Source organism: Lemur catta, chromosome 3 (assembly GCF_020740605.2).
Source record: "Lemur catta isolate mLemCat1 chromosome 3, mLemCat1.pri, whole genome shotgun sequence".
Taxonomy (NCBI): domain Eukaryota; kingdom Metazoa; phylum Chordata; class Mammalia; order Primates; family Lemuridae; genus Lemur; species Lemur catta.
Window position 1 is genome coordinate 26,362,206 of NC_059130.1, and position 14,433 is coordinate 26,376,638.

The 14,433-nt window shown below is 46.5% G+C and overlaps 1 protein-coding gene across 1 annotated transcript; it reads right to left on the bottom strand.

The window, feature by feature from the left end:
- Positions 1-269: 269 nt before the first annotated feature.
- TCHH (trichohyalin) lies at positions 270-9,085 on the bottom strand. Its single transcript, XM_045546498.1, has 3 exons — positions 9,040-9,085; positions 7,552-7,718; positions 270-6,476 (listed from the first exon to the last, which is right to left on the bottom strand). The coding sequence occupies exons 2-3, from the start codon at positions 7,687-7,689 to the stop codon at positions 1,335-1,337; spliced, it is 5,280 nt and encodes a 1,759-aa protein (XP_045402454.1). The 5' UTR covers positions 7,690-7,718; positions 9,040-9,085; the 3' UTR covers positions 270-1,334.
- Between the last annotated feature and the right edge of the window lie 5,348 nt (positions 9,086-14,433).

The window sequence follows — 14,433 nt, forward strand, 5'->3', positions numbered from 1 at the left end:
GAGGCACTGAAAGAAATGGCACAGAAAGCTGTGGGGTCAAGAACAAAAACACTTGGAAAGAGAATCCCAGTGTGGGGATGGAAATAACATAGGGTTTACCCTAACTGGGAAAAATGGTTGGGAGAAAATAGACGATCCCTCCCTTTCGTATTTGGACATAGCTAATGGTAACAAAATGCCCTTAAGTGATTGGGAACTTATGTGAGTTTCCAGACTGTTAGTCCTTGAGTTATGATTGACACATAGTTGAAACAGACAAAAATAATTATTTGCCAAACATTTATTATTAATTTTTCACACAGTCCAATTATTTCAACAAGAACATATCCAAGGTAGTATCAATAGGCCTCAAAGGATTGTGGGCTGATGGGTCTGTCAAAAGGCCTCTAGAAACTTGCCCCTTTGTTCACACATTTTCCCCTTTCCCTCCCCCAACATGCTCTGTGGTCTTATTGGCCCTAGAGTAAGAAAAATGTTTATAGGATTTTGAGCAGTTTCCTTCTAAGTTAAAATTACTAACAAAGGTTAGTATGTTCTCAAACCCATCAAAACTTGGAGGAATAGAACTGAGTACCACACCAACTACAGCAGACACAGTTTTAAAATTTGAGCTCTGAAGTTGTTTGAGAAACACCTCACTTTTGCTTCATGAAATTATAAGTGTTTAAGTGGAGTTAAATGTAAAAAAAATCTAATTCAAATTCTAAGTCTTGAAGCTAAACCTTATTCTTAACAGATATTTCTTCCAGTTATTGGGTGATTTCGCAGAGAGTTTTTCTGCAGAAGTCACCCCCTCTACCCCAGCACTATTCAAGGGTTGTAAAAATTCAGTCACCTGGAATCTGTGCTAATTAGGCCACAAAAAATGAAATGCTATTTGGAGATAAAGATTAATGAAATTTAGGCCCAAGAAGAAATATCAACTTGAACATTAAAAACATCTTAACTCTCCACAAGATGGATCAGCCATTAAACAAATAGACCTATCGGTTTAACGAATCTCAAATTGTATTATTCTAGTTACTTCTGAAAGCAATAAGTTAACGTGTTCCTCAAACAAAACTTAAACAGATTAAATGATTTCTGTCTTTAAGAATACACACATCTGCACCAAAGAGTAAAGACATCTTGCAGTAAAGAACTACTTTAGGAAGAGTAAAAGGCAAGAGTACAAAGTACATAAAATGAGTATAGCTTAGGATTTTGGAAGAAAAGACACATTCTAACATCAAAGAATTTTCCCACAACCAGAAACATTTATCACTTGAAACCCAGTGTTTCTCATTTTCCTTTGTTGGAAGCTTTGGCAGGTGTCAGGATATTGGTAGCATCTCTTAAGGGCGATATTGAGATCTCTGCTCTTGGATGTACTCATAGAGAGGGCTGGAGCGCACTGGGACATACGCAAACTGACGCGTGCCGGGCTCCAGAACCTGCTTATGGCCCTTGTCTTCTTGGGATTGTCTCTCCCGGACTTGGCGGCGCCTCTGCTCCTCCTCCTGCTGGCGGCGGATCTGTTCTTCCTCCCAGAATTTCCTCTCCAATTCCTGGCGACGTCTCTGCTCTTCCTCCTGCCGCAGTTTTTGTTCCTGGCGACGATTCTTCTCCCAGGCAAACTGCTCCTCTGCCAAGTACTGCCGATCTCGCTCCTGCCGGCGCCTCTGCTCTTCCTGCTCCTCAAGCCGCAGCTGCTCTTCTTCTAGGCGGAATTTTTGGTCGCGCTCTAGGCGGCGCAGCTGTTCTTCCTCCAGGAATTTTCTGTCGCGCTCCTCCTGGCGAAGCTGTTGTTCGCGTTCCTGGTGCCACAGCTGCTGTTTGTCCTCGCGGAACTTTCTGTCGCGCTCTTGGCGGCGCAGCTGCTCTTCTCTATCCTGCAGGAGCTGTTCCTCCTCGCGGAATTTTCTGTCGCGTTCCTGGAGGCGCAGCTGCTGTTCCTCCTCGCGGAACTTTCTGTCGCGCTCTTGGCGGCGCAGCTGCTCTTCTCTTTCTTGGCGGAGCTGTTCTTCCTCGCGGAATTTTCTGTCGCGCTCCTCCTGGCGAAGCTGTTGCTCGCGGTCCTGGCGGCGCAGCTGCTGTTCTTCCTCGCGAAATTTTCTGTCACGCTCTTGGCGGCGCAGCTGCTCTTCTCTGTCCTGAAGGAGCTGTTCCTCCTCGCGGAATTTTCTGTCACGCTCTTGGCGCAGCTGTTGCTCGCGTTCCCGGCGGCGCAACTGCTGTTCCTCCTCGCGGAATTTTCTGTCGCGTTCCTGGCGGCGCAGCTGTTGTTCCTCCTCGCGGAACTTTCTGTCGCGCTCTTGGCGGCGCAGCTGCTCTTCTCTATCCTGGAGGAGCTGTTCCTCCTCGCGGAATTTTCTGTCACGCTCCTGGCGCAGCTGTTGCTCGCGTTCCTGGCGGCGCAGCTGCTGTTCCTCCTCGCGGAATTTTCTGTCGCGTTCCTGGCGGCGCAGCTGTTGTTCCTCCTCGAGGAACTTTCTGTCGCGCTCTTGGCGGCGCAGCTGCTCTTCTCTATCCTGGAGGAGTTGTTCCTCCTCGCGGAATTTTCTGTCGCGTTCCTGGCGGCGCAGCTGCTGTTCCTCCTCGCGAAATTTTCTGTCACGCTCTTGGCGGCGCAGCTGCTGTTCCTCCTCGCGGAATTTTCTGTCGCGTTCCTGGCGGCGCAGCTGTTGTTCCTCCTCGAGGAACTTTCTGTCGCGCTCTTGGCGGCGCAGCTGCTCTTCTCTATCCTGGAGGAGCTGTTCCTCCTCGCGGAATTTTCTGTCGCGTTCCTGGCGGCGCAGCTGCTGTTCCTCCTCGCGAAATTTTCTGTCACGCTCTTGGCGGCGCAGCTGCTCTTCTCTTTCTTGGAGGAGCTGTTCCTCCTCGTTGAATTTTCTGTCGCGCTCTTGGCGGCGCAGCTGCTCTTCTCTGTCCTGAAGGAGCTGTTCCTCCTCGCGGAATTTTCTGTCACGCTCTTGGCGGCGCAGCTGCTCTTCTCTGTCCTGAAGGAGCTGTTCCTCCTCGCGGAATTTTCTGTCACGCTCTTGGCGCTGCTGTTGCTCGCGTTCCCGGCGGCGCAACTGCTGTTCCTCCTCGCGGAATTTTCTGTCGCGTTCCTGGCTGCGCACCTGTTGTTCCTCCTCGAGGAACTTTCTGTCGCGCTCTTGGCGGCGCAGCTGCTCTTCTCTGTCCTGAAGGAGTTGTTCCTCCTCGCGGAGTTTTCTGTCGCGTTCCTGGCGGCGCAGCTGCTGTTCCTCCTCGCGGAACTTTCTGTCGCGCTCTTGGTGGTGCAGCTGCTCTTCTCTTTCCTGGAGTAGCTGTTCCTCCTCGCGGAATTTTCTGTCGCGTTCCTGGCGGCGCAGCTGCTCTTCTCTTTCCTGGAGGAGTTGTTCCTCCTCGCGGAATTTTCTGTCACGCTCTTGGCGCAGCTGTTGCTCGTGTTCCCGGCGGCGCAACTGCTGTTCCTCCTCGCGGAATTTTCTGTCTCGCTCTTGGCGGCGCAGCTGCTCTTCTGTGTCCTGGAGGAGCTCTTCCTCCTCGCGGAACTTTCTGTCGCGCTCTTGGCGGCGCAGCTGCCCTTCTCTGTCCTGGAGGAGCTGTTCCTCCTCGCGGAATTTCCTGTCTCTCTCCTGACGGCGTCTTTTCTCTTCTCTTTCCTCTCTCAGCAGCTGCTCTTCCTCTTGGAACTTCCTCTCTCGTCTTTTGGCTTCCTTTTGCTCTTCTCGCTCCAGCTGTTCTTCGGCTGGGAATTGCCTGTCGCGCTGCTGCCCGAGCCTCCTCCCTTGCTCTGGATCTCTCTTCTGTTCATCCAGCAGGGGCCACCGATCCTGCTGGAATTGTCTCTCCTGCACCTGGGAATCTTCCAATGTCCGGAACTTTTCTTCATTCTCTCTAGGTTTGCTGTAAACCCTGTTATTACGAACTTCAGTTTCTTTTTCTGGTTGCCACTGCCATTTCAGATCACCGCGCTGATCCTCATCCCGGAATCGCCGCTTTTTCTCCAGGCGCTGGAGTTCCTCCTCCTCCCGATCCTGGCGTCTCCTTTCCCTCTGCAGCTGCTCTTCCTCTCTCTGCAGCTCCTCTTCCTCCCGGTATTGTCTCTCCCGCTCCTGGCGCCTTCTCTTCTCGCGTTCTTCCCTCTGCAGCTGCTCTTCCTCTCTCTGCAGCTCCTCTTCCTCCCGGTATTGTCTCTCCCGCTCCTGGCGCCTTCTCTTCTCGCGTTCTTCCCTCTGCAGCTGCTCTTCCTCTCTCTGCAGCTCCTCTTCCTCCCGGTATTGTCTCTCCCGCTCCTGGCGCCTTCTCTTCTCTCGTTCTTCTCTCTGCAGCTGCTCTTCCTCTCTCTGCAGCTCCTCTTCCTCCCAGTATTGTCTCTCCCGTTCCCGCCGCCTTCTCTTCTCTCGTTCCTCTCTCAGCAGCTTGCCTTCCTCCCGCTGCAGCTCCTCCTCGAGGTACTGCCTGTCGCGCTCCTGGGGCTGGAGCTGCTCTTCTTTTCTCAGCTGTTCCCGCAGGGCCGGCTTGGCGTACAGCGTGTGGCGGCGTCTCTGACTTTCTTCCTCTAGTTGCCACCTCCATTTTTGGTCGCGGCGCTGCTCCTCCTGGCGTCGCCTCCTCTCACGATCCTCCTGGAGGATGCCCTCCTCCTCCTGGAGCTGTCCGGCGCGCTCCCGCCGCTGCCGCCGCTCCTCTTCCGCGAGTAACTGCAGCTCCTGCTCCCTCTCGCGCCGCTGCTGCTCCTCCACCTGCTGGCGGCGCTCCTCCTCCTGCTCCTCCTCGAGGAGCCGCTGTTCCCGCTCCTGGCGCTCCTCCGCCCTCAGCTGCCTCTCTCGCTGCTCCCGCAACGAAGGTCTGGCCAACAGCTTTTGGCGGCGCCTCTCACTCTCCTCCTCCGCCTGCCATTGCCATTTGAAGTCGCGGCGCTGCTCCTCCTCCTGCTCCTGCCGACCGGCCTGCTCCGCCTGCTCCCGTAGTTGCTGCTCCCGCTCTTGGCGCCGCCTCTTCTCCCCCTGCTCCTGGCGACGCCTCTGCTCTTCTTGCCTGTAGGGCCTCGAGTAGACTTTGCTCTGGCGTGCGTCGGCCTCGCTTTCTAGCTGCCACTGCCACTGCCACTGCGGGGTGCGGCTCTTAACCCGCTCCCGGGCTTGTTTCTGCTCCTCTTCTGCCAGCTCCTGCTCGCGCCTCAGCCGCTGCTCGCGCCTCTCCTCCTGCTCGCGCCTCTCCTCCTCCTGCTCGCGCTTCAGCCTCTGCTCGCGCCTCTCCTCCTGTTCCAGGCTCTCCTCCTCCTGCTCGCGCTTCAGCCTCTGCTGGAGCCTCTCCTCCTGCTCCAGCCTCTCCTCCTCCTGCTCACGCCTCAGCCGCTGCTCGCGCCTCTCCTCCTCCTGCTCGCGCTTCAGCCTCTGCTCGCGCCTCTCCTCCTGCTCGCGCCTCTCCTCCTCCTGCTCGCGCTTCAGCCTCTGCTCAAGCCTCTCCTCCTGCTCCAGCCTCTCCTCCTGCTCACGCCTCAGCCGCTGCTCGCGCCTCTCCTCCTGCTCGCGCCTCTCCTCCTCCTGCTCGCGCTTCAGCCTCTGCTCGCGTCTCTCCTCCTGCTCGCGCCTCTCCTCCTCCTGCTCGTGCTTCAGCCTCTGCTCGAGCCTCTCCTCCTGCTCACGCCTCAGCCGCTGCTGGCGCCTCTCCTCCTGCTGGCGCCTCTCCTCCTCCTGCTCGCGCTTCAGCCTCTGCTCGCGCCTCTCCTCCTCCTGCTCGCGCTTCAGCCGCTGCTCGCGCCTCTCCTGCTCGAGCCTCTCCTCCTCCTGCTCGCGCCTCTCCTCCTCCTGTTCGCGCCTCTCCTCCTCCTGCTCGCGCTTCAGCTGCTGCGCTCGCCTCTCCTGCTCCAGCCTCTCCTCCTGCTCGCGCTTCAGCCTCTGCTCGCGCCTCTCCTCCTCCTGCTCGCGCCTCTCCTGCTCGCGCCACTGCCTTTGCAGTTGCTGCTCTTCCTCCTGGCGCTCCTTCTTCACCTCCTGTCGCTCCCACCTTTGCTGCTGCTCTTCGTCTGGAAACTCCTCAGCCTCGCGACCCTTGCGCCTCTGCAGCTGCTCTTCCTCTGCGAGGCGCTTTTCCCGTTCTTGTCGTTCTCGCCTTTGCAGCCGCTGCTCCTCGTCGCGGGCCTGCCTGTCGCGCTGCTCAAGTCTCTCATGCTTCTCCCTCTGCTCCTCTTCCTCAGAGAGCTCCGTCTCCTGTTCCTGCCTCTTCTGTCTGCGTTGTTGCCTAGGGTCTTCTTCCAATAGTCTGTCCCGGGGCTCAAATCTCCTTTGGTCTTCTTCTTGCCTACGATCTCGTAAGAGGTTCCCCTTTCCCTCACATTGGGCTCCCTTCTCATCTAGCCCCGCGGCCTGGCCAAGAGCGTAATAACAAGCTTGAGCCACCTTGAAAGTGAACAGGAGGAATTCATTGAAATCGACACGCCCATTACTGTCGCGATCCAGAAGTTCCAGGACCAGATCTACTGTCTCAGGGTCGTGTGGTCTCTATGAAAAAGATGAAACCCAAAATTTTACGACGCATTATTTACAGGTAGTAAAATTTCACTCTCTCACACAATATATTTTATGCTATGCTGGCATTCAAGAGACATTCAAAACAGCGAGAAAACCGGCCAGTGTGTATCAAGTCTTGTCCCCATGTAAAATATGAACACATTTTAATGGATTCTTTCATTGGAGATTTTTGCATCTCGTAATTTACTTTTTATTTTATTTTTTTTTGAGACAGAGTCTCACTCTGTTGCCCGGGCTAGAGTGAGTGCCATGGCGTCAGCTTAGCTCACAGCAACCTCAAACTCCTGGGCTTAAGCGATCCTACTGCCTCAGTCTCCCAAGTAGCTGGGACGATAGGCACAATCCACCAGGCCTGGCTATTTTTTTCTCTACATATTTTTAGTTGGCCATCTAATTTCTTTCTATTTTTAGTAGAGACGGGGTCTCGCTCTTGGTCAGGCTGGTCTTGAACTCCTGACCTCGAGAGATCCACCCGCCTCAGCGTCCCAGAGTGCTAGGATTACAGGCGTGAGCCACCGCGCCCGGCCTCGTAATTTACTTTTAATTAAAATAAAGCAGTTGAGTGGATAAGAATGAACCCATTCTTGAGAGAGCGATACAGTGTAAGTTTATGAAGATTTGCAACAGCCGTTTCTGTCTGAAATGGCCAGTACTACTGATTTGATTTCTATTCCATGTTTGAAAACAGACGAAAACATTTATGGTAACACAAGTTTAGTAGAGAACAGGCTGGTTTTAGTTTTTCAAATTTGGCAGCAAATTTAAGTTCTCCCAAGTCTAATTTGATTTGACATCTTTGGTGGTAATGTCCTGGGAACAGCTCATTCTTATTGACATTACCATCAAGTACATGAAATATTTGCTAGCAACTTCTTTAGTACTCAGACTACAATGCCAATTAAGTACCTTCAGACTCAGAAATGAGTGGAGGATGTAGTGTAGATCTGTCATGGTGTAAAATAAATATAAACCTTGCTCTGGTGTCTCCTGAGAAGAAATCTCATAGTTCTAAATAAATAGATTTCCTTTTCTTGTTAGTTCTTACCTGAAGGACAGTTCCAAATTCCCTTTCAAGGAGGTTCTTCAGGTCTTTCTTGCTTAATGATGCCCCATCACAATCATGTGAGGCATATTGATCAAAAACTTCAGTGATATTATAGATGCTTATCAGAAGTGGAGACATTTTTTTCTTTCCTTCAAGTTCAAGTAAGCCTAGAACAATAAAATAGGGTCCAGAATCAAAATTTTGTTTCTGCTCTTTGCAAGGCTTCATTCACACTCTCTTAGGCAGATCCCTAAATAATTTGACTCTACAGCAGTAGTTATTTTCAGCCTGGACTTTCAAAGCATTTTATCTTTGAATATAGTATTCACAAAGGGGAAGAGAGATCCTGAGAAATTTCAAGTCAGGGAATCATCTTCAGACTATCCTTTAGTCTACTTTTGACTGTCCACCCAATCTGGATTATCCATATCTTTTCCTTCTCTCTTTCTTCCAGCTCCCTAGCATATTTCAGAGCAGACAGTGAAGTGAGGAATGCAGAAATTTAAATTTTATATGTTGCTATTCATAAGCACTTTCCTCTAAAGTTGAGCAAAGAGGATAGGGGAAAGCCGAAAGAAGAAAGGAGACTTGAGAGTGTCTTAAAGTGGATAGAAGCCATGTACAGCTAATAGTATCAGCAAAACATCTGGTAGTAAATAGAACAATGAAAAGCTAATATGAATTATTCATCCACATTATAGTCCATAAGAGATCTAGGAGTATAATTTATGTCACCAATTCTGAGAATAAACACTACTTCTTCCTAGGCAAAAGATGGCATTATAAAATTCAGATACACCAGTGCAGAAAACACAGAGTGCATGTTACCTGCTTTAACTCAGATATATTACAGATAGTCAGATATTCAATTATTGAAAGCTTCTGAGAGGTCCTTCCTCATTGGCTACCAGAGTCAGTTAGCCAAACTGAACCTGGAAAACTGAATGATATTGTTCTTACGGTTAGGTTTTGCTAAATCCAAATAAACCATTTGAATCTTGGCATTATAAAAAACATTAGCCAGCAGGAGATTGATGTTAAAAGAATACATGGGTGGTTTTGCTGTCTGGGTATGTATAGTGGTTCATCTAGCTAACTTCTTTATCTACTTCTCAACTTCGATACTTCAGATGCCATGACTATGAGCATGGTCCATAATGGGTAAAACCAATATAACCAGAGAAGAGAGGGTTGGCAAACTTTGGAGATGACAGTTTTCAGGAAGACAAGCCCTATTAGAGCCACACATGATCATCTGCTGATGTGCAAAAGTATAGAGTTCAGAGCCTTGGGAGAAGGGACCATATCTCCACTCTAGTGATGGCTCCAACCATAAGAAGATGGGATGGAATTAGTGGGAGTTAGCCATTTCTGTAAAACACTGATCCCTTTTGGCACAGAGAACCTTCCCCCATATCCTAGCATCTAAAATAGCCAGAAAAATGAAGAATTGTACAGAAGACCATGATCAGACAAAATGGGACTTACCCACTTCACCAGAGGAAGAAGTTGAGTGCTCGCTGACACCACCGGCAAGTGTACTGGGTAACTGGGAGCTGGGCCTTTTATAGGAGTTTTAATTGTGCCCTGGAGAGCAACTTGGGAAGGAGACACCCATTCTGTGGGATGGCCTGATTCATTCCTAACCAAGCCCAGCTCCACCTCTGTCTCCATGAATGCCTTGTTTATCTCACTATTTGCTCACGTAGCTGTTTGGCACAAGGTTCACAGACCTTACCTCCGGACAGTTAGGGTACTGGCTTCACTTGACATGAAAGCGTAGAATATTTGGCAGAATCTCGACTTTTCTTTAATTATTATTATTATTATTATTATTATTATTATTTTGAGACAGAGTCTCACTTTGTTGCCCAGGCTAGAATGCTGTGGCATCAGCCTGGCTCACAGCAACCTCAAACTCCTGGGCTCAAGCGATCCTCCTGTCTCAGCCTCCTGTGTACCTGGGACTACGGGCATGCGCCACCATGCCCGGCTAATTTTTTTTCTGTATATATTTTTAGTTGTCCATCTAATTTCTTTCTGTTTTTAGTAGAGACGGGGTCTTGCTTTTGCTCAGGCTGGTCTCGAACTCCTGAGCTCAAGCAATCCTCCCACCTCAGCCTCCCAGAGTGCTGGGATTACAGGCGTAAGCCACCGCGCCCGGCCTTCTTTAATTATTAAAATTAAATTAAACAATAAAACAAAGGTATTAAATGTTCAGAATCTCAATCAATTATGATTTTATTACAAAGGAGTAACCTCTAAGCCATTTGCTTTACAAAAGATATAAATTCTAGGTTGGGATTAAACAAAAACTTTGAAATAAACTGATGAGAACTGATAAATTCCTCCATGGGATGTGACAGTCCATGGGGAGCTGCTCATAAGCCATGCCTGAAGCAATTCGAGGACAATGGGAGAGATGTAAGGAATTGGTTAACTTCTTCTCTAAAAATGCAAGTGGGAAAAAAATTTTACGTTTGTATTCCTTGGTCTTATATGGTGGGTTTCCTACAGATTGGGGATTGCTTCCTCAGTAATCAATTTTGAAGGATACCTCAGAAATATGTTTTCATTAAACTGTTCATAGGAAAACTTGTAATCTGTGAAATTTAATTCTTAGAGATATTACTTCTAAATGCAGTTTGCTCATTTCTTTTCTCATTAGCATATTGATGTCCCTGGGGAAAAAGAGCTGGTGTCATGCCTTATTGTAGATATAATCATCCTGCTCAGCCTAACTTACTAATGATTATGACACCTAAACACCTGAGTCTGCTTCTCCTGGAAGCACATTAAGGTAATCCGTCATTCTAGCCCATTATATCCATCAGGGCTTTCTCAACCCTGGCCATCATTTGCAAATCTCAGTGCTGTTTTATTGTAAGGAACTGGATTTTATTCCTAGTTGTAAGTGACTCCCATCCTTATGTTTCAGACTATATGAAACTTTGGTTCATAATAGGTTTATGGAGACTATTAAATGATTCAGTGGCCTCTCTGAATTTCTGTCTCCTCCTTTGTCCAACAGAGGCAAGTACTGGTATTCTGAGTTTTGAGAAGACTGTAGGGTCCTTCAGTGGCAAGTGAAAATTTGGAACCTAAATCTTGATGGCTGTTTCTTTATGTGCAGATTAGTCCAAATGATACTGGAGTTGAATTCTATTTTCCCCCTCACTTGCTGCCATCCCAGATGTGCAGTATAGAGGAAGGTGAAGTGACAGGATGGGAAGATAGTTGTAAGCCTGGCTCACTTCTGCCTCTGAAGGACCTCAGCACTGAAGTCTGTGATCAAGGGGTTTTTCTAGAACTGTCTGACTGTCATTGTTTCTTGGGCTCAGCTTGCAAGACTGGTGTGGTAGCTCCTTGGTGAAGGATGAAGAGTTCTCTTTTTTCCCCTTCTATTTTAGGGTTTTATACAGTTCTCTTAAACTTTGGATTCTAGGATAGGACCATCATGAGCACTGCACACACTGCAACCACAAGTCATCATGGAAGCTCACTCTCTCACAGATGGCGTTGGCCTTTTTTGTATGGGTGTCTTCCAAGGAATAACCTGGACAAGCCCTGCCTTTCGTCTGCTTTTGTTTTTATCTGCCTCTGTGTGATCTATTGGAAAACTGCAGCCCAGCTGATGGGATGCATTTGTGTGAGTCCATTACCTTTCTGTAATGAATATACCCAAAAGGGGACTGGACATTTATTTGGTTCCATGAGAATAAAGGGAAGATACTATTAATCATTCTAAAATCATAGTTGAGCAAGCAAAACAAATATATAGGCAAACTCAAAAGGAAAATGCTTTTGAACAGCCTAGGAAAATGCTTGAAATTGCACTCATAACAGCAAAACTCTTTCTCTTCTTTAAATGAAGGTAGATCTTAAATCCAGTGATGGCTCTCTTACCCGCTCTTATTTAAAGTCTGTACAGCATAAGGGAAAATATTTGAAAACCTACACAAACCTAAGAGGAATTGGCTTCTCTTCCTTCCTGTTGTTGGTGCGTCATCAGAAATATTGTAAGTAGGTTCAAATGCTAAATTCTAAAATCAAGATCAATATTCTCCTAATGAAGTGATCATCATTTTTACATAATGTTCTTGTATTTTACACAGTGTCATTATTTAACACGTTAACTGGCATGTAAGTTGTATTTAACTCACACTAGTTTTGAGCCTGGGGCTTTGTGAAGCATATGTAACTCACACATCTCTTTAATCTTGGGACTTGTGTAAACTATTTTTCAAATTACATATAACTTATGCACAGAAAACAATAAAAAGTCATAAATTTTTCATTAAATTAGAAAGAATTGTTTTGTTTTTGAAGTTTTTATTCTATTTTCATAGTAAAACACTGTGGCCCCAAGGAAAAAAATTTTTATTTCTAGTGTGGCAGTCAATGTGTTAAGAATATCGTTTTATTTTATTTTTTTATTTTTTATTTTTTTTTGAGGCAGAGTCCCGCTAGAGTGCCATGGCGTCAGCCTAGCTCACAGCAACCTCAAACTCCTGGGCTCAAGCAATCCTTCTGCCTCAGCCTCCCAAGTAGCTGGGACTATAGGCATGCGCCACCATGCCTGGCTAATTTTTTCTATATATTTTTAGTTGTTCAGCCAATCTCTTTCTATTTTTCTGTAGAGATGGGGTCTTGCTCTTGCTCAGGCTGGTTTCAAACTCCTGAGCTCAATCGATCCACCCACCTCAGGCTTCTAGAGTGCTACGATTACAAGAATATCATTTTAATAGAGCCCCTGACATAGGGTTTGACAGGGAAATAGTTTTCATTGTTTTCTAGTTCCTTAAAAGGTTGGTAAATGCCATAGAACATAGAAAATTATCAAATCCTAACAAATTGGTTCAGTCTATTTTTATTCAAGACTAATTGGGAATCCTTGAAATGTGTTAGTGTCCATTTAGCATAGTTCACCAGAAAATAATGGTGTTTTTATAATCTGAAGATATCCATATTTTTATAGACAAAAAGTTTCTTTATGTCTCTTTTTTTAAAGAGAGGTCAGAGAACATTACTTAGTGGCCCCCAGGAATGACCTAAGTGGGCCCAGAGTAGTGTACTGGTACTTGAGTTTGAGACTTGAGCTCTTTATTACAGAGGAACTGAAAAGAGAAAATAAAGTTTATATCACTCTGATGCTTAAATATTACATTAATCATGAAGCCCCTATCAGTGTTGAAATCTTTGGAGGTGGGGCCCTGCTGTATTAACAAACAAACAAATAAAGAACTAAGAAAGTATTAGATTTTTCTGGTCTTTATCTTATTCAAGAGCTCATTTCCCATTTTCTCCTATTAGAACCTAGAAAAAGAAGGTACCACTACATTCTGTGGCATTTACCTGACTTGGCTCAATTGATAACCTCCAGTGTAAAGATTTAGATAAAGCAGAGAAGGTTCTAGTGCCATATTCAGCTTAATGGGCTTCTCCAGAACCCAATATGAACCATGATGTTGACGCTCTTGGAAAATGTCCAAATTAGGGGGATTTTAGATGGCTTTGAAAAAAGTAAGATTCTTTGTTAAGCTCTCCAAACATCTCTCCAGTGAAGATTTTGCTTTAAAATTATGTATTAAATCTTTCAAGTTTTCCTATTTTTTCCTCTTACTCATTGATCCACCTCCTGGATCCCACCTCTGTCGATCTAAAACCTAATATAGTTTCCTTGAGGCCCCACAGAAGTTCCATCTCCTCTCCAAAACCTTCCTAGACCTTTGCATGAAATGATCTTCCAATTAAAAAAATTTTTTTCCACCACATGCGTAGTCAGAATCATACAACCTACTGCTAGTTAATGTGTAATTTTCATATTCTTCTCTAATTTAATGGATGCTTGTTTTGTCTTCTCAATTGGGTTTTAAGTTCCTTGAAGGTAGTACTGTATCTTTTATTTCTACTAAGTGTTTAATAAAATCCTAGCTGATATGATATAATTTCATTGCATTGTGGCAGTTTAGATGGCCAGCAGGTCAGAATGAGATGAATCTCTTGATCTGGGATGGACTGTCTGTTTGGATGATGGCTTGGGGATGAGGGTACCCACCATGATGGAAGTCAGCCCTTCTGGGGCCTCTTTCTAATTTCCCCACTTTCTTAGTTGCTCCACCCACCTCTGCCTTCCTTCCCCTGTGCCCATTACTTCATCCCTTTGTTAAATGAGGAACTATAAGATAGGAATCCCTTCCTCAGAGGGGAGCTGTGATAATTACAGCTTGTAAAGCTTTTGTGATTCTTAGCTATAAAAGGCTAATTATTATGATCATTAATAATTCTTAATTTTTATCTTCTTTAAGGTAAATTATGCTTACTTTAATTACACCCCCACCCTGGTGGTAATTATATCTCTGAGAGTCAGCAGATGCTTTCATCTTACGTCATGCCATGCAGGGTGACTGGGCATAAGTGCCTGGGGAGGGCATTTCTACCTTCTTCCCACTCCCGCTGTCACCTGGAGTGCAGAGGGTTCTTGGGTTTCTTTGTTGTTAAACTGGTTATAGATATCAAGTAATTTGTTTTCTCTGTTCTGTATCTTAATTCTAATCAGTGGCTCCTCAATTTCACAGAGCTTTGGGATTTGCCAAAAGACACACTAAATGGGACAAATGAATTTGGCTTTTGTAATTTGATGAATCCATGAATGAAGGAAGCAGGCTTCTTTGACTGGGTTGTAGAGACTTTACGGTATCTATCATAAAAAGGTTCCAGCTGCCATATGAGAGAATGGCCATAGCTCCTCTAGGGTAGATGTGCTGGGTGACATTCTCTATTCTACTTAGATCTGTTTCTAATAGAGTGGTAAGCCACTCTTTAGGATGAGATAAGAAAATTTGTGTCTAAAGAATTGAAAAAAATTTTTTTTGTTGAGAG

What these genes read in the sequence shown, in the direction of transcription:
- TCHH (XM_045546498.1), bottom strand. Translation starts at nt 7,689, where the DNA reads ATGTCTCCACTTCTGATAAGCATCTATAATATCACTGAAGTTTTTGAT. An exon ending in AATTTGGAACTGTCCTTCAG is followed by an intron (nt 6,477 to 7,551) that starts GTAAGAACTAAC and finishes TCTTTTTCATAG; the next exon opens with AGACCACACGACCCTGAGAC.